The 20,627-nt window shown below is 38.9% G+C and overlaps 1 protein-coding gene across 3 annotated transcripts in view; it reads right to left on the bottom strand.

The window, feature by feature from the left end:
• The window catches only part of GTF2E2 (general transcription factor IIE subunit 2), a 73,414-nt gene that overhangs the window by 1,131 nt on the left and 51,656 nt on the right, over positions 1-20,627 (bottom strand). For all 3 annotated transcript variants that reach the window (XM_067721751.1, XM_067721748.1, XM_067721750.1), the window contains one exon: positions 630-745. In XM_067721751.1, coding sequence (XP_067577852.1) covers positions 630-745 — 116 coding nt within the window. The remainder of the gene's footprint in view (positions 1-629; positions 746-20,627) is intronic.

The raw sequence follows: 20,627 nt of genomic DNA, 5'->3' as shown, positions 1-20,627 counted from the left end.
AGCTACAAAGGCACGATGGTGGACAGGGAAGGAGGGTGTTAGTGAAATAGTTCTCATCCTGGCTTTGACCCTGGGCTGCAGAGAGCTGGTTAGCTGGTAAAGGAATTCACAGGTCTTCATTCAATTACAAATGCCTCCAATGAGCAGGATTTGGGGGCTATAAAGACAGTAATATCTGGTTCCTAAGGGATCTGAAAGTCAACAAGGATAATTCACTGTGATCAGGGCTAAGGCAAAGCCAGGCACCGAGACCACCGGGCTCCGGGAGCAAGAGGGGTGGGGGGTGCGGTGAAGACCATAAAGGCCAGAACGATGAAGCAAGCCCCTGGCAGAAACTGGGAGCACAACACGTGGGCACTGCACGCCCTATGGCTGGAGCTTAAGGGCAGGCACTGACTGCCGGGGAGGCTCTCACATACCTGGCGAGCAGCCCCTGAGGGCAAAGAGATCCGTTGGCCCTCAGTACACCAGACGTGATCTGAATGCATCTGACCAAGGTCACAGGATTAGGACACAGAAAAAACTGGAAGGGAGAACTACCTACCTACCTGCTCTTCCGAGAGCTGCACAGGACACAGGCTAACAGTTCAAAGAGCAGAGGATTACATTTTCTTCTAGAGAGTACGTACCACTTTCTTTGGTCCAGATTCCTGCATGGAAGAAATACCCTGTCGCTTCAGATACTCTTCAATTTTCTCCTCATCCATTGAATCCACAGTGACACTCCTCCACAGTTTCTGAAACTCTGTGCCAACAAGACAGTAGTTACTGTACAATAGATGTTTACAAGCTATAACATCTCAGTGTGATCGAAATCAGGCTTCGATATTATCTCCTCTGATCTCAATGAGCACATCTGAGATTTCATTATAAAAACAAAGGAAGACAGGAACATTCAGATGCTGGACACAGCAGCAGAAGGGCCTGGGAACACGAACTGCATCCCTACAGACCAGATCAGCACTGCTCTATTTTTAGAGCCTGTAAATGAAGGCCATGTGATTGAGCCTCCCAGCTTTCCTGGGAAGAAAGGCAGTTGACCCTCTCCTTTAATCCCAGAAATCAGTTCTCCATTGAAATAGTTCAAATTCCTGATCATCTCTCATGAGCTCAGTATAGCCCACTTCCTCTCCTACAGGAAAAGAGAAACAGGGAGATGAGGAACCAAAGTTTTATACGGAGGAGTTACAACAGCCTATTTGCAAAAAAGGCCTTTTGAAATCAAACAAATGGGGGATGGGTGACTAAGAGGTGATAAAAGTGAGGGGAGGAATACTGAGACAGTAACACTGTCTCACATGCCCTGGAAGACAAAGGAGAAAGGCCCTCCATCCAGCCTACTCCTTGTTCTCAGAGACCCCGGCCCCTTTGCCACACCACCATTTCTGCAACCAAGAGATCACAATTGGGACATGTCCAGAATGAAACTCGAATGCATCTTAAATTCTGTCCCTAAAGAGAGGCTCAAATAACCAGGTTTCACTTCATTATTAACATCTACATTCCAACACACAAAATATGTCTTATGATGGCAAATCATAAGACATTTGTACTCTGGATGGTAAAAGAGGCAAGTTCGCTGGGTGCCCTGAGGCTGGGGGCTGGGCCCCTGCTCACCAGAGACCTCTCTCGCATGTGCATGCGCACGCCCACTCACACTGCAACACCACCTACCCCCATCCCCACCCTCCTCCTTGGCATGGCATCCTGGAGGCCTAATCCAGGTGGCGCCGGCACCGCCCCCTGCCTTACTTTCAGGTAAAAAGTGACAATGGAGAGGGGTCCATTCACAAGCTGTAAACAAAGTAGGCATGAGATACTGTGCTGAACCAGACTGTTCTCCTCTTTCCTATTTCAATACGTATTACAAGAAGCAAATGATGCTCTAACAGCTGGGGCTCCAGTGATACTTAGGAAATCCGTTTTCTGCCACACACGGAAAGGCTTTTGCTGATGGTGACCAAATGCAAAAATGACAATCTACTACAAAGAATTCAACCTGGGCACAAAGTTATTTCAATCCAAAACATCTCTAAATAAAAAAATTTTTAGGGCTTCCCTGGTGGCACAGTGGTTGAGAGTCCGCCTGCCGATGCAGGGGATGCAGGTTCGTGCCCCAGTCCAGGAGGATCCCACGTGCCGCGGAGCGGCTGGGCCCGTGAGCCACGGCCGCTGAGCCTGCGCGTCCGGAGCCTGTGCTCTGCAACGGGAGAGGCCACAGCAGTGCGAGGCCCGCGTACCGCAAAAATAAAATTAAAAAGAAAAAAAATTTTTTTTTATTTCTTTCAATACATTAAGAATTCTTTTTCCTATATGCTCCCTGAACTTTCATCTGCATAGATTACAGAAATCAGTTAGCAGATGACAATCAATTGTTTGCATGACTTTCTCAGCCCCTTGAAGGGCTATAAGCTCCTCGGGAGCGGATATTTTTTTTAAGTTTCCTACTATGGTTGGCACTGAATTTAGCACATCCTCAACAATCTGATCACTGAACGTATGTTATTCTCTGGGCATCACAGAGTATCTGTTTTCTTTTTACATTTTTTAAACTTTTTTATTTTAAAATAATTTTACATTAACAGAAGAGTTGCAACATTAGTACACAGAACTCCAGTACAGGTTTTGCCCAGCTTTCCCTAATGTTAACACTGTATATGATCTTAGTAAAATTATCTAAACTAATAATACAAGCCTATTAACTAATCCACAGATCTTATTCACATGTCACCAGTTTTAGCACTTGCGTCCTCATCCTGGTCGTCATGGTCCGGCACCACACCTGGGATCCCACTGTGTTTAGCTGCCATGTCTCCTTGCTCCAGGCTTTAAGTGTGCCCAGTGTCTCCTCATCTCTCAGGACCATGACACTTCTGAGGAGTTTCTGTAGTTATTTTATACAACGGCCCTCAATGTGTGGTTGTCTGCTATTTCCTTGTGATTAAATTGAGGCTATACATTTTGGGCAAGAACATCACAGAGAAGACATTGTGCCCTTCTCAGGACCTAACATCAAGGGTCCATGATGTTCACATGGCTTATTACTGGGGCTGTCAGACGATCACTGGTTAAGGTGGTGTCTGTCAGATTTCTCCACCATGAAGCTATTATTTTTCCCTTTGTAATTAATAAGCACCCTGTGGGGAGATCTACTGAGACTATGCCTAAACACCCTGTTTCTCAGCACACGTTAGCTCACGAATTTCAGCATCCATTGATGGCTCGTGCCTACAACAACTGATCCTTGTGGGTTTGCCTAACGGCATGTTACTTCCGTCATTCCTTTCATGCGTATGGATTAGGATTCTATAAGGAAGACTACTGAACAAATGGATCTGATTCTCGATCCAATCTATCTATTCAATTGTTAACTTAGTATGGATTCATGGATATTTATTTTATTTCATGGATTATAACTCATTACTATCATTATTTATTTTCTTGTTCAAATATCCTGGCTTTGGTCATTGAGTCCCTTCAAATTGTCCCTGGCTCTTTTTGACTTGCTTCCCTTTTTTGTTGTTTGGGGGTTTTTTGAGCATTTTCTTACTTTCTGGTACCAAAACATGTTCCAAGCTCATCTTGCATTTCCCCAAACTTGGAATCAACTCTTCACCAAGGAGTCCTGACTCCTTTTACTGGAGAATGGTATTTCGAAACCAAGATCTAGGCATCCTAGTCTCTTTTTCTAGCAATCACTTTTCTTTTTTTGAAAACAGCAAATGATTAGGGGACATGAAATTTAAAGACAAATGATTTGTTTTAGGAGATTATCTCCAAGTATCATGAAAGTCAGTCAGGCTCTAAATTATAAGGGTAAATAAAATAGGAATTGTTTAAAAATCTGCTGTCTTTTAACAGAAAAGAAAGGCTAGAATTTTAAAACTCAGATTTGACCCTTTCAACTGAAGGGAACCCTGTCCTACTTGAGCTAAGAATGAAAACTGTGTAACAGAAAGTATGCCCGAGAAGGAAAGAAAATAAGCAAATTCATTAATAAGGCTTTGCTTAAGTTCCCAAATAACTCATTCATATTTTGGCTACACCCAGAGCTTTCCTATGAAATACAAAACTAGTAGAATAGTACAGACTGTGGCAAAAGAGGGCCTGGATGTGGAACCCAGTGACACTATTTACTAACTATGTCACATGGGAGAAGTTACTTAACCTCTCTAGCTCAGTTTCCTGACCTGTAAAATTGGGATAATAATATGTATTTCATAAAGATGTGGGTATAAAATGAGTTAATATCTATAAGGCACTGAGAATAATGCCTGCAAAGGAAAAAGCACTATCTATATCTGTCATAGTTACCATCATCCTCTGAGGTCTATCATCTCTTATTTCTGAGTGCTAATGCCTTTAAGGAAGGCAGATGAATCTGGCTGCTTTCAATAAGCATGACTCATCTGAGATTTATCCATGTTGTTGGGCATGTCAGTACTTCGTTCCTTCTTATTGCGAAGCTGTATTCCATTGTAAGGATGTACCACACTTGGGGGCGATGAAAGAATTGTTAAAGGACATCTGAGTTGTTTCCATGTTTTGGCTGTTATGAATAAAGCTGATATGTACATGGATTTTGAGTGAACTTGGGTAAAAACCTAAAAGTGGTACGGCTGGGTCATACATACAGTATACGTATTACAGCATACTAATAAATATGACGACCTACACCTCACACTATATGCAAAAATTAATTCAAAATGATCAAAGATCTAAATATAAGAGCTAAAACGGAAACTCCTTGAAGAAAAAACAGAAGTAAATATTGGTGGTGTTGGAATAGGGAATGGTTTCTTAGATATGACAGAAACACAAGCAACAAAAAGACAAATACATAAATTGTACCTCATCAAGATTAAAAACGTTTGTATCTCAAAGCACACCAACAAGAAACTGAAAAGACAACTCATAGAATGGACAATATTCACAAAACATAACTCTTTTAACAGACCTGTGTCCAGAATAAAGAACTCTTTAAAATTCTATAATAGGACCTTCAAGATGGCAGAGGAGTAAGATGTGGAGATCACCTTCCTCCCCACAAATACACCAAAAATAGATCTACATGTGGCACAACTCCTACAGAACACCTACTGAATGCTGGCAGAAGACCTCATACTTCCTAAAAGGGTGCATAAGGAGAGAGGCACCGCCTAAACAAGCTTCAGAGACGGGCACAAGCCACAGCTATCAGCGTGGACACCAGAGACGGGCATGAAACGCTAAAGTTACTGTTGCAGCCACCAAGAAGCCTGTGTGCAAGCACAGGTCACTATCCACACCTCCTCTCCCGGGAGCCTGTGCAGCCCACCAGTGCCAGGGTCCCATGATCCACGGACAACTTCCCCAGAAGAACACAAGGCGCGCCACAGGCTATTGCAGCATCACACTGGCCTCTGCCACCACAGGCTTGCCCTGCATTCCGTACGCCTCCCTCACCCTGGCCTGAGTGAGCCAGAGCCCCCGAATCAGCTGCTCCTGTAACCCCGTCCTGTCTGAGCGAAGAACAGATGCCCTCAGGCGACCTACATGCAGAGGCGGGTCAAATCCAAAGCTGAACCCCGGGAGCTGTGCGAACAAACAGGAGAAAGGGAAATCTCTCCGAGCAGCCTCAGGAGCAGCAGATTAAATCTCCACAATCAACTTGCTGTACCCTGCAACTGTGGAATACCTGAATAGACAACGAGTCATCCCAAAACTGAGGCGGTGGACTTTGGGAGCAACTGTAGACTTGGGGTTTGCTTTCTGCATCTAATTTGTTTCTAGTTTTATGTTTATCTTAGTTCAGTATTTAGAGATTATCATTGGTAGATTTGTTTATTTATTTGGGTGCTCTCTTCCTTTTTTTATATATTTTTCTTTTTCTCTTTTTGTGAGTGTGTATGTATATGCTTCTTTGTGTGATTCTGTCTGTATAGGTTTGCTTTTACTATTTGTCCTAGGGTTCTGTGTGTCCAGGTTTTTTTAGTATAGTTTTTAGCACTTACTATCATTGGTGGATTTATTTGTTTAATTGCTCTTTTTTTAATTATTTTATTTTAATAACTTCTGTTTCTTCCTGTTTTTTCTTTTCTCCCTTTTCTTCTGAGCTGTGTGGCTGACAGGGTCTTGGTGCTCTGGCCAGGTGCCAGGCCTGAGCCTCTGAGGTCAGAAAGCCAAGTTCAGAACACTGGTCCACCAGAGACCTCCTGGCCTCTCATAATATGGGAGAGAGCTCTCCCAGAGATCTCCATCTCAACGCTAAGACCCAGCTCTACTCAACGACCAGCAAGCTCCAGTACTGGACACCCCATGCCAAACAACTAGCAAGACAGGAACACAACCCCACCCATTAGCAGAGAGGCTGCCTAAAATCATACTAAGTTCACAGACACCCCAAAACACACCACCGGACACGGTCCTGCCCACCAGAAAGACAAGATCCAGCCTCATCCACCAGAACACAGGCACCAGTCCCATCCACCAGGAAGCCTACACAACCCACTGAACCAACCTTACCCACTGGGGACAGACACCAAAAACAATGGGAACTATGAACCTGCAGTCTGCAAAAAGCAGACCCCTAACACAGTAAGTTAAGCAAAATGAGAAGACAGAGAAATACACAGCAGATGAAGGAACAAAGTAAAACCAACCAGACCAAACAAATGAAGAGGAAATAGGCAGTCTACCTAAAAAAGAATTCAGAGTAATGATAGTAAAGATGATCCAAAATCTTGGAAACAGAATGGAGAAAATACAAGAAACTCTTAACAAGGACCCAGAAGTACTAAAGAGCAAACAAACAATGATGAACAATGAAATTAAAAATTCTCTAGAAGGAATCAATAGTAGAATAACTGAGGCAGAAGAACGGATAAGTGACCTGGAAGATAAAATAGTGGAAATAACTACTGCAGAGCACAATAAACAAAAAAGAATGAAAAGAATTGAGGACAGTCACAGAGACCTCTGGGACATAAAATGCACCAACATTCAAATTATAAGGGCCCCAGAAGAAGAAGAGAAAAAGAAAGGGACTGAGAAAATATCTGAAGAGATTATAGTTGAAAACTTCCCTAACATGGGAAAGGAAATAGTCAATCAAGTCAGGAAGTGCAGAGAGTCCCATACAGGATAAATCCAAGGAGAAATACACCAAGAGACATATTAATCAAACTATGAAAAACTAACTACAAAGAAAAAATATTAAAAGCAGCAATGGAAAACCAACAAATAACATATAAGGGAACCCCCAATAGGTTAACAGCTGATCTTTCAGGAGAAACTCTGCAAGCCGGAAGGGAGTGGCAGAATATACTTAAAGTGATGAAAGGGAAAAACCTACAACCAAGATTACTGTACCCAGCAAGGATCTCATTCAGATTCAATGGAGAAATAAAAAACTTTACAGACAAGCAAAAACTACGAGAATTCAGCACCACAAAACCAGCTTTACAACAAATGCTAAAGGAACTTCTCTAAGCAGGAAACGCAAAAGAAAAAGACCAACAAAAACAAACCCAAATCAATTAAGAAAATGGTAATAGGAACATACATATCACCGAACACCTTATATGTAAATGAATTAAATGCTCCAACCGAAAGACAAAGACTGTTTGAATGGATACAAAAACAAGACATTTAAATATACTGTCTACAAGAAACCTGCTTCAGACCTAGCGACACATACAGACTGAAAGTGAGGGGATGGAAAAAGATATTCTATGCAAATGGAAATCACAAGAAAGCTGGAGTAGCAATACTCGTATCAGATAAAATACTTTAAAATAAAGAATGTTACAAGAGATAAGGACATGACATAATGATCAAAGGACCAATCCAAGAAGAAAAAAATAACAATTATAAATATTTATGCAGCCAACATAGGAGCACCACAAAACAGAAGGCAAATGTTCACAGCCATAAAAGGAGAAATCGACAGTAACACAAAAACAGTGGGGAACTTTAACACCCCACTTACACCAATAGGCAGATCATCCAGACAGAAAATAAATAAGGAAACACAAGCTTTAAATGACACAATAGACCAGATAGACTAAATTGATATTTATAGGACATTCCATCCAAAAACAACTGAATACACTTTCTTCTCAAGTTCTCATGGAACATTCTCCAGGACAGATCATATCTTGGGTCACAAATCAAGCCTTAGTAAATGTAAGAAAACTGAAATCTTATCAAGTATCTTTTCCCACCACAACGCTATGAGACTAGATATCCATTACAGGAAAAAAAACTGTAATAAATACAAACACATGGAGGCTAAACATTATGCTACTAAATAACCAAGAGATCACTGAAGAAATCAAAGAGGAAATCAAAAAATACCTAGAAAAAAATGACAATGACAACCCAAAATCTATGGAATGCAGCAAAAGCAGTTCTAAAAGGGAAGCTGATAGCAATACAATCACACCTCAAGAAACAAGAAAAATCTTAAATAAACAACCTAAACTTACACCTAAAGCAATTACAGAAAGAACAAAAAAACCCAAAGATAGCAGAAGGAAAGAAATCATAAAGATCAGAGCAGAAATAAATGAAAAAGAAATGAAGGAAACGATAGCAAAGATCAATAAAACTAAAATCTGGTTGCTTGAGAAGATAAACAAAATTGATAAATGATTAGCCAGACTCATCAAGAAAAAAAGGGAGAAGACAGAATTAGAAATGGAAAAGGATAAGTACCAACTGACATTGCAGAAATACAAAGGATCATGAGAGATTACCACAAGCAACTATATGCCAGTAAAATGGACAACCTGGAAGAAATGGACAAATTCTTAGAAAAGCACAAAATCCCGAGACTGAACCAGGAAAAAATAGAAAACATAAACAGACCAATCACAAGCACTGAAATTGAAACTGTCATTAAAAATCTTCCAAAACACAAAAGCCCAGGACCAGATGGCTTCACAGGTGAATTCTCTCAAACATTTACAGAAGATCTAACACCCATCCTTCTCAAACTCTTCCAAAATATAACAGAGGAAGGGACACTCCCAAACTCATTCTACGAGGCCACTATCCCCGATACCAAAATCAGACAAAGATGTCACAAAGAAAGAAAACTACAGGCCAATATCACTGATGAACATAGATGCAAAAATCCTCAACAAAATACTAGCAAACAGAATCCAACAGCACATTAAAAGGATCATACACCATGATCAAGTGGGGTTTATCCCAGGAAGGCAAGGATTCTTGAATATATGCAAATCAATCAATGCTATAATCACATTAACAAACTGAAGGAAAAAAACCATATGATCATCTCAATAGATGCAGAAAAAGCTTTTGACAAAATTCAACAGCCATTTATGATAAAAACCCTCCAGAAAGTAGGCATAAAGGGAACTTTCCTCAACATAATAAAGGCCATATATGACAAACCCACAGGAAAATGGTTCACAATGGTGAAAAACTGAAACCATTTCCTCTAATATCAGGAAAAAGACAAGGTTGTCCACTATCACAACTATTATTCAACATAGTTTTGGAAGTTTTAGCCACAGCAATCAGAGAAGAAAAAAATAAAAGGAATCCAAATCAGAAAAGAAGAAGTAAAACGGTCAATGCAGATGACATGATACTATACATAGAGAATCCTAAACATGCCACCAGAACACTACTAGAGCTAATCAATGAATTTGGTAAAGCAGCAGGATACAAAATTAATGAACAGAAATCTCTTGCATTCCTATACACTAATGCTGAAAACTCTGAGAATTAAGGAAACACTCCCATTTACCACTGCAACAAAAAAAATTAAATACTAGGAATAAACCTACCTAAGGAGACAAAAAGGACCTGTATGCAGAAAACTATAAGACACTGATGAAAGAAATTAAAGATGATACCAACAGATGGAGAGATATACCATGTTCTTGGACTGGAAGAATCAACACTGTGAAAATGACTATACTACGCAAAGCAATAAACAGATTCAATGCAATCCCTATCAAACTACCAATGGCATTTTTCACAGAACTAGAACAAAAAATTTCACAATTTCTAAGAAAACACAAAAGACCCCGAATGGCCAAAGCAATCTTGAGAAAGAAAAATGGAGCTGCAGGAATCAGGCTCCCGGACTTCAGACTATACTACAAAGTGACAATAATCAAAACAATATGGTACTGGAACAAAAAACAGGAATACAGATCAATGGAACAGGACAGAAAGCCCAGAGATAAACCCACGCACATATGGTCACTTTATTTTTGATAAAGGAGGGAAGAATTTACAGTGGAGAAAAGACAGCCTCTTCAATAAGTGGTGCCGGGAAAACTGGACAGCTACCTGTAAAAGAATGAAATTAGAACACTCCCTAACACCATACACAAAAATAAACTCAAAACGGATTAAAGACCTAAATGCAAGACCAAACACTATAAAACTTTTAGAGGAAGACAGAGGCAGAACACTCTATGACATAAATCACAGCAAGAGTCTTTTTTGACCCACCTCCTAGAGAAACGGAAATAAAAACAAAAATAAATGGGACCTAATGAAACTTAACAGCTTTTGCACAGCAAAGGAAACCACAAACAAGATGAAAAGACAACCCTCAAAATGGGAGAAAATATTTGCAAATGAAGCAACTGACAAAGGATTAATATCCAAAATTTACAAGCAGCTCATACAGCTCAATACCAAAAATACAAACACCCCAATCCAAAAATGGGCAGAAGACCTAAATAGATGCTTCTCCAAAGAAGATATACAGATTGCCAGCAAACACATGAAAGGATGCTCAACATCACTAATCATTAGAGAAATGCAAATCAAAACTACAATGAGGTATCACCTCACACCAGTCAGAATGACCGTCATCAAAAAATCTACAGACAATAAATGCTGGAGAGGGTGTGGAGAAAAAGGAACCCTCTTGCACTGTTGGTGGGAATGTAAATTGATACAGCCACTATGGAGAACAGTATGGAGGTTCCTTAAAAAACTAAATATAGAAGTGCCATATGCCCCAGCAATCCCAATACTGGGCATATACCCTGAGAAAACCATAATTCAAAGAGTCATGTACCACAATGTTCATTGCAGCTCTATTTACAATAGCCAGGACATGGAAGAAAACTAAGTGTCCACTGACAGATGAATGGATAAAGAAGATGTGGCACATATATACAGTAGAATACTACTCAGCCATAAAAACAAACAAAACTGAGTTATCTGTAGTCAGGTGGATGGACCTAGATTCTGTCATACAGAGTGAAGTAAGCCAGAAAGAGAAAAACGAAGAGCATATGCTAATACATATATATGGAATCTTTAAAAAAAAAAAAAGGTTCTGAAGAACCTAGGGACAAGACAGAAATAAAGATGCAGACGTAGAGAATGGACTTGAGGACACGGGGAGGGGGAAGGGTAAGCTGAGACGAAGTGAAAGAGTAGCACTGACATATATACACTACCAAATGTAAAACAGACAGCTAGTGGGAAGCAGCCGCATAGCACAGGGAGATCAACTTGGTGCTTTGTGACCACCTAGACGGGTGGGGTAGGGAGGTTGGGAGGGAGATACGAGAGAGAGGGGACATGGGGATATATGTATACATATAGCTGATTCACTTTTTTTTTGAATTTTATTTATTTCTTTATACAGCAGGTTCTTATTAGTTATCCATTTTATACATATTAGTGTATACATGTCAAGCGCGATCTCCCAATTCATCCCATCACCAACCCCCTACCACCACCACCACTTTCCCCCCTTGGTGTCCACACGTTTGTTCTCTACATCTGTGTCTCTATTTCTGCCCTGCAAACCAGTTCATCTGTAACATTTTTCAAGGTTCCACATATATGAGTTAATATACAATATTTGTTGTTCTCTTTCTGACTTACTTCACTCTGTATGACAGTCTCTAAATCCATCCACATCTCTAAAAATGACCTAATTTCATTCCTTTTTATGGCTGAGTAATATTCCATTGTAGATATGTACCACATCTTCTTTATCCATTCGTCTGTCAATGGCCATTTAGGTTGCTTCCATGACCTGGCTATTGTAAATAGTGTTGCAATGAACATTGGGGTGCATGTGTCTTTTTGAATTATGGTTTTCTCTGGGTATATGCCCAGTAGTGGGATTGCTGGGTCATATGGTAGTTCTATTTTTAGTTTTTTAAGGAACCTCCATACTGTCCTCCATAGTGGCTGTATCAATTTACATTCCTACCGAGAGTGCAGGAGGATTCCCTTTTTGCCACACCCTCTCCAGCATTTGTTTGTACATTTTCTGATGATGTCAGTTCTACCTGATGTGAGGTGATACCTCATTGCACTTTTGATTTGCATTTCTCTAATAATTAGTGATGTTGAGCAGCTTTTCATGTGCTTCTTGGCCATATGTATGTCTTCTTTGGAGAAATGTCTATTTAGGTCTTCTGCCCATTTTTCAATTGGGTTGCTTTTTAAATATTGAGCTGCATGAGCTGTTTATACTTTGGAGATTAATCCTTTGTCCATTGATTCATTTGCAAATATTTTCTCCCATTCCGAGGGTTATCTTTTCATCTTGTTTGTAGTTTCCTTTGCTTTGCAAAAGCTTTTAAGTTTCATTAGGTCCCATTTATTTTGTTTTTATTTCATTACTCTAGGAGGTGGATCAAAAAAGATCTTGCTGTGATTTATGTCAAAGAGTGTTCTTCCTACGTTTTCCTCTAAGTTTTATAGTGTCCAGTCTTACATTTAGGTCTCTAATCCATTTTGACTTTATTATTGTGTACAGTGTTAGAGAGTGTTCTAATTTCATTCTTTTACAGGTAGCTGTCCAGTTTTCCCAGCACCACTTATTGAAGAGACTGTTTTTTCTCCTATATCCTTGCCTCCTTTGTCATAGACTAGTTGACCACAGGTGCTTATCTCTGGGCTTTCTATCCTGTTCCATTGATCTATGTTTCTGGTTTTGTGCCAGTACCATATTGTCTTGATTATGGTAGCTTTGTAGTATAGTCTGAAGTCAGGGAGTCTGATTCCTCCAGGTCTGTTTTTTTCCCTCAAGACTGCTTTGGCTATTCGGGTTCTTTTGTGTCTCCATACAAATTTTAAGATTTTTTGTTCTAGGTCTGTAAAAAAAAAAAAAAATGCCACTGGTAATTTGATAGGGATTGCATTGAAATCTGTAGATTGCTTTGGGTAGTATAGTCATTTTCACAATGTTGATTCTTCCAATCCAAGAACATGGTATATCTCTCTATCTGTTGGTATCATCTTTAATTTCTTTCATCAGTGTCTTATTGTTTTCTGCATACAAGTCTTTCATCTCCTTAGGTAGGTTTATTCCTTGGTATTTTATTATTTTTGTTGCAGTGGTAAATGGGAGTGTTTCCTTAATTTCTCTTTCAGAGTTTTCATCATTAGTGTTTAGGAATGCAAGAGATTGCTGTGCATTAATTTTGTATCCTGCTGCTTTACCAGATTCATTGATTAGCTCTAGTAGCGTTCTGGTGGCATGTTTAGGATTCTCTATGTATAGTATCATGTCATCTGCAAACAATGACAGTTTTACTTCTTTTCCAAGTTGGATTCCTTTTATTTCTTTTTCTTCTCTGATTGCTGTGGCTAGGACTGCCACAACTATGTTGAATAAGTGGCGAGAGTGGACATCCTTGTCTTATTCCTGGTCTTAGAGGAAATGCTTTCAGTTTTTCACAACTGAGAATGATGTTTGCTGTGGGTTTGTCGTATGTGGCCTTTATTATGTTGAGGTAGGTTACCTCTATGCCCACTTTCTGGAGAGTTTTTATCATAAATGGGTGTTGAATTTTGTCAAAAGCTTTTTCTGCATCTATTGAGATGATCATATGGCTTTTATTCTTCAATTTGTTAATATGGTGTATCACATTGATTGATTTGCATATATTGAAGAATCCTTGCATCCCTGGGATAAATCCTACTTGATCATAGTGTATGATCCTTTTAATGTGTTGTTGGATTCTGTTTGCTAGTATTCTGCTGAGGATTTTTGCTTCTAAGTTCATCAGTGATATTGGTCTGTAATTTTCTTTTTTTGTAGTATCTTTGTCTGCTTTTGGTATCAGGGTGATGGTGGCCTCAGAGAATGAGTTTGGGAGTGTTCCTTCCTCTGCAATTTTTTGGAAGAGTTTGAGAAGGATGGGTGTTAGCTCTTCTCTAAATGTCTGAAAGAATTCACCTGTGAAGCCATCTGATCCTGGACTTGTTTGTTGGAAGATTTTTAATCACAGTGTCAATTTCATTACTTGTGATTGGTCTGTTGATATTTTGTTTCTTCCTGGTTCAGTCTTGGAAGGTTATACCTTTCTAAGAATTTGTCCATTTCTTCCAGGTTGTCCATTTTATTGGCATAGAGTTGCTTGTAGTAGTCTCTTAGGATGCTTTGTATTTCTGTATGTCTGTTGTAACTTCTCCTTTTTCATTTCTAATTCTATTGAGTCCTCTCCCTCTTTTTCTTGATGAGTCTGGCTAATGGTTTATCAATTTTGTTTATCTTCTCAAAGAACCAGGTTTTAGTTTTATTTATCTTTGCTATTGTTTTCTTTGTTTCTATTTCATTTATTTCTGGTCTGATATTTATGATTTCTTTCCTTCTCCTAACTTTGGGTTTTGTTTGTTCTTCTTTCTCTAGTTCCTTTATGTGTAAGGTTAGAATGTTTGAGATTTTTCTTGTTTCTTGAGGTAGGCTTGTATTGCTATAAACTTCCCTCTTAGAACTGCTTTTGCTGCATCCCATAGGTTTTGGATCATCATGTTTTCACTGTCATTTGTCTCTAGGTATTTTTTGATTTTCTCTTTGATTTCTTCAATGATCTCTTGGTTATTTATTAATGTATTGTTAAGCCTCCATGTGATTGTGTTTTTTACATTTTTTTCCCTGTAATTCATTTCTAATCTCATAGTGTTGTAGTCAGAAAAGATGCTTGATATGATTTGAATTTTCTTAAATTGACTGAGGCTTGATTTGTGACCCAAGATGTGATCTATCCTGGAGAATGTTCCATGCGAACTTGAGGAGAAAGTGTATTCTGCTGTTTTTGGATGGAATGTCGTATAAATATCAATTATATCTATCTGGTCTATTGTGTCATTTAAAGCTTCTCTTTTCTTATTACTTTTCTGTTTGGATGATCTGTCCATTGGTGTAAGTAAGGTGTTAAAGTCCCCCACTATTACTGTGTCACTGTTGATTTCCTCTTTTATAGCTGTTAGCAGTTGCCTTATGTATCGCTCCTACGTTGGGTGCATATATATTTATAATTGTTATATCTTCTTCTTGGATTGATCCCTTGATCATTATGTAGTGTCCTTCCTTGTCTCTTGTAACATTCTTTAAAGTCTATTTTATCTGATATAAGTATTGCTACTCCAGCTTTCTTTTGATTTCCATTTGCATGGAATATCTTTTTCCATTCCCTCACTTTCAGTCTGTATGTGTCCCTAGGTCTGAAGTGGGTCTCATATATGGGTCTTGCTTTTGTATCCATTCAGTGAGCCTGTGTCTTTTGGTTGGAGCATTTAATCCATTCACGTTTAAGGTAATCATCGGTATGTATGTTCCTATTACCATTTTCTTAGTTGTTACGGGTTTGTTTTTGTAGGTCCTTTTCTTCCCTTGTGTTTCTCACTTAGAAAAGTTCCTTTAGCATTTGCTGTAGAGCTGGTTTGGTGGTGCTGAATTCTCTTAGCTTTTGCTTGTCTGTAAAGCTTTCGATTTTGTCGAATCTGAATGAGATCCTTGCCAGGTAGAGTAATCTTGGTTGTAGGTTCTTCCTTTTCATCACTTTAAATATATCATGCCACTCCCTTCTGGCTTGTAGAGTTTCTGCTGAGAACTCAACTGTTAACGTTATAGGAGTTCCCTTGTACATTATTTGTCGTTTCTCCCTTGTTGCTTTCAATAATTTTTGTCTTTAATTTTTGTCAATTTGATTACTATGTGTCCCGGCGTGTTTCTCCTTGGGTTTCTACTGCCTGGGCCTCTCTGTGCTTCCTGGACTTGGGTGGCTATTTCCTTTCCCATGTTAGGGAAGTGTTCGACTATAATCTCTTCAAATATTTTCTCGGGTCCTTTCTCTCTCTCTTCTCCTTCTGGGACCCCTATAATGCGAATGCTGTTGCATTTAATGTTGTCCCAAAGGTCTCTCAGGCTGTCTTCATTTCTTTTCATTCTTTTTTCTTTATCCTGTTCCACGTCAGTGAATTCCACCATTCTGCCTTCCAGGTCACTTATCTGTTCTTCTGCTATTGATTCCTTCTCGTGCCTTTTTCATTTCAGTTATTGTACTGTTCGTCTTTGTTTGTTCTTTAATTCTTCTAGGTGTTTGTTTTTTGTTTTGTTTTTTTTTCAGGATGCAGGCCTCTCACTGCTGTGGCCTCTCCCGTTCGGAGCACAGGCTTCGGACGCGCAGGCTCAGTGGCCACGAGTCACGGGCCCAGCCGCTCCATGGCATGTGGGATCTTCCCAGACTGGGGCACAAACCCACGTCCCCTGCATCGGCAGGCAGACTCTCAACCATTGTGCCACCAGGAAAGCCCTGTTCTTTAATTGTTCTAGGTCTTTGTTAAACATTTCTTGCAACTTCTTGATCTTTGCCTCCACTCTTTTTCCAAGGTCCTGGATCATCTTCACTATCATTATTCTGAATTCTTTTTCTGGAAGGTTTCCTATCTCCACTTCATTTAGTTGTTTTTCTGGGGGTTTATCTTGTTCCTTCATCTGGTACATAGCCCTCTGCCTTTTTATCTTGTCTATCTTTCTGTGAATGTGGTTTTTGTTCCACAGGATGCAGGATTATAGTTCTTCTTGCTTCTGCTGTCTGCCCTCCTGATTCACTTTGTTATATACAGCAGCAACTAACACAACAATGTAAAGCAATTATACTCCAATAAAGATGTTAAAAAAATAAATAAATAATAAACAAATGAGACCTAATTAAACTTAAAAGATTTTGTACAGCCAAGGAAACCACTGACAAAATGAAAAGACAACATACCAAGTGGGAGAAAATACTTGCAAATAATATGACAGATAAGGGGTTAACATCCAAAATATATAAATGGTTCATACAACTCTATCAACTCAATATCAAAAGAATAAACAACCTGATTAAAAAATGACCAGAAGCTTGAATAGACATTTTTCCAAAGAAGACATACAGGTGGCCAACAGGCACATGAAAAGATGCTCAACATCTCTAATCGTCAGGAAAATACAATAAGACATAACCTCACACCTGTCAGAATGGCTGTCATCAAAAGATGACAAATAACAAATGTTGTTAAGGATGTGGAGAAAAGGGAACCCTTGTACAGTGTTTGTGAGAATGTAACTTGGCACAGCCGCTAAGGAAAACAGTATGGAGGTTCCTCAAAAAACTAAAAATATAACTACCATGTGACCCAACAATTCCACTCCTGGGTATATATCCAAGGAAAATGAAACACTAATTCAAAAAGATATGTGCACCCCGATAGTCACAGCAGCACTATTTACAGTAGCCAACCTAAGTTGGAAGGAAGCAACCTAAGTGTCCATCAGCAGATAAATAAAGAAGGTGTGGTACATATATACAATGGAATACTACTCAGCCATAAAAAGAATGAAATAATGCCATTTGCAACCACATGGGTGGACCTGGAGGGTATTGTGCTAAATGAAGTAAGACAAAGAGAAAGATAAAGACTGTATGATATCACTTATATGTGAAATCTAAAACAATAAAACAAATGAATATAAGAAAACAGAAACAGACCCACAGATATAGCAAGCAAACTAGTGGTTACCAGTGGGGGGAGGGAAGAGGAGAAGGGCAAGTTGGGGGGATGGGATTAAGAGATACAAAAACTACGACATATAAAATAGATAAGCAACAAGGGTATGTAGTGTAGCACAGAAAAAAATTCTATAATAACAAAATTTTTTTAGGGCTTCCCTGGTGGTGCAGTGGTTGAGAGTCCACCTGCCGATGCAGGGGACACGGGTTCGTGCCCCGGTCCGGGAGGATCCCACATGCCGCGGAGCGGCTGGGCCCATAAGCCATGGCCGCTGGGCCTGCGCGTCCGGAGCCTGTGCTCCGCAACGGGAGAGGTCACAACAGTGAGAGGCCCGCGTACCACAAAAAAAAAAGAAAAAAAATTTTTTTTAATAGGTAAAGAATTTAATCAGACATTTCTCAAAAGATAATATACATGTATAACTGAATCACTTTGCTGTACACCTGAAACTAACACAACAGGGTAAATCAACTATTCTCCAATATAAAAATAAACATTTTTTTAATAAATAAAAATTTTAAAAATAAAACAACATACAAATGGCCATTAAGCAAAAAGATGCTCATTATTAGAGAAATGTAAATCAAAACTATGATAAGATACCATTTCACACCCAGTATGACAGCTAAAATCAGTGTTGGCAATGATGTGGAGAAATTGGAACCCTCACGCACTGCTGCTAGGAATGTAAAATGATGTAGCCACTTTGCAAAACAGTATGGCAATTGCTCAAAAGTTAGCCATCGGAATTACCATATTATCCAGCAGTTCCACTCCTAGGTATGTACTTAAGAGAAATGAAAAATTATTTCCACACAAAAACTTGTACATGAACGTTCATAGTACCATTATTCACAATGGCCAAAAAGTAGAAACAACTCAAATGCCCATCAACTGATGAATGGATGAATAAAATGTTGTATATCCATAATGTAATGTCCTTTTTTAATGTACGCATTTAATGCTCTATTTCCCTTTAAGCACTGCTGTAGCTGCATCCCATGAATTTTGATATCTTGTGCTTTCACTTTCATTTAATTCAACATACTTTTTTACTTCCCTTATGATTTCCTCCTCAAACCACGAGTTATTTAAGAGTGTTATTTAATTTCCAAATACTTTGGAGCATTTCCAAATATATCTCTGATTTCTAGTCTAATTCCATTATGATCCAAACACATCTTTTATATGCTTTCAATTCTTTTAAATTCATTGAAGTTTTGTGGCCTAGAATACCATCTGTCTTGGTGAATATCCCATGTACAATGGAAAACATGTATCCTGTTTTTGGGTAGTCTTGTTTTACAAATGTCAATGAGGTCAAGTTGGTTGATAGTATTGTTTAAGACTTTCATATCCTTACTAATTTTCCATCTATTTGTTCAATCAATTACTGAGAGAGGAGTGCTGTGAAATTCAATCTTAATTGTGGGTTTGTCTATTTATCCTTTCAGTTATAGCTGTATTTTTAATAAATTTATTTACTTATTTTGGCTGTGCCAGGTCTTAGCTGCAGCACGTGGGATCTTTAGTTGCGGCATGCATGCGGGACCTAGTTCCCCGACCAGGGATCGAACCTGGGTCCCCACCATTGGGAGTGCGGAGTCTCACCCACTGGACTACCAGGGAAGTCCTGTATCTATTTTTAACTCATGTATTTTAAAGCTCTGTTGTTAAATATACATATATTTAGGACTATTATATAACTTTGGAGAAGTGAACCCTTTATCATTATGTAATATTCCTCTTTATTCTTGGTAATTTTCTCTGTTCTGAAGCCTACTTTGCCTGATACTAATACTCTAGCTTTCTTTTGATTAGTGTTTGCATGATTCATCATTTTATATCCTTGTACTTTTTTTTTTTTTTTTTTGTGGTACGCGGGCCTCTCACCGTTGTGGCCTCTCCCGTTGCGGAGCACAGGCTCTGGACGCGCAGGCTCAACGGCCATGGCTCATGGGCCCAGCCGCTCCACGGTATGTGGGATCCTCCTGGACCGGGGCACAAACCCGCGTCCCCCGCATCAGCAGGCAGACTCTCAACCACTGCGCCACCAGGGAAGTCCTATCCTTCTACTTTTAACCCACATTTTTACAAAGTTTCTCATAGACAGCGTATACTATGGTCTTGCATTTGCATCCAATGTGAAAATTTGTCTTAGTATGTTTAGGCAATTTACGTCTATCTCAATTAGTATGTTTAGATGATTTTACAGTGAAAAGTATGTTATATGATTTTGTATGTTTAGACAGATGAAAATCTGTCTTAGGATGTTTAGATGATTTACATTTAACATAATTATCACTTAATGTGGTTGGAATAAAATCTATCATCTTGCTCACTGTTTCTATGTTTTGTCTCCTCCCTTTTTCCTTCTGTTCCTGTGTTCATCTGGATTAACTAAATATATTTTTATGATTCCATTTTCTCTCTATTATTGTCTTATTACTTATAGTTTTATTTATGGAGCTATATATAATTGATACATAACACTGTATTAATTTTAGATGTATAACATAATGATTTGATACATGTATATATTGTGAAGAGATTACCACAGTAAGTTCAGTTAACATAAATCGCCTCACATAGTCATAATCCTTTTTCTTGTGATGAGAACCTACTCTCTTAGCAGCTTGCAACTATACAATATAGTACTGTTAACTATATTTTTTCTTTTTAATGGTTTCAGTGGTTGTCCTAGAGTTTACAATACATATCTTTAGCTAACCAGAGCCTAACTTCAAGTAAATTATACCAGATCATATGTAAAGATGCTATAATAGTATATTCCCTCCTCACCTTTGAGCTACTGTCATAAATTTTACTGTTTTTTTTTTTTT

The sequence above is a fragment of the Pseudorca crassidens genome, chromosome 21 (genome assembly GCF_039906515.1).
Source record: "Pseudorca crassidens isolate mPseCra1 chromosome 21, mPseCra1.hap1, whole genome shotgun sequence".
Classification (NCBI taxonomy): domain Eukaryota; kingdom Metazoa; phylum Chordata; class Mammalia; order Artiodactyla; family Delphinidae; genus Pseudorca; species Pseudorca crassidens.
This window is presented reverse-complemented; position numbering and strand designations above follow the sequence as displayed.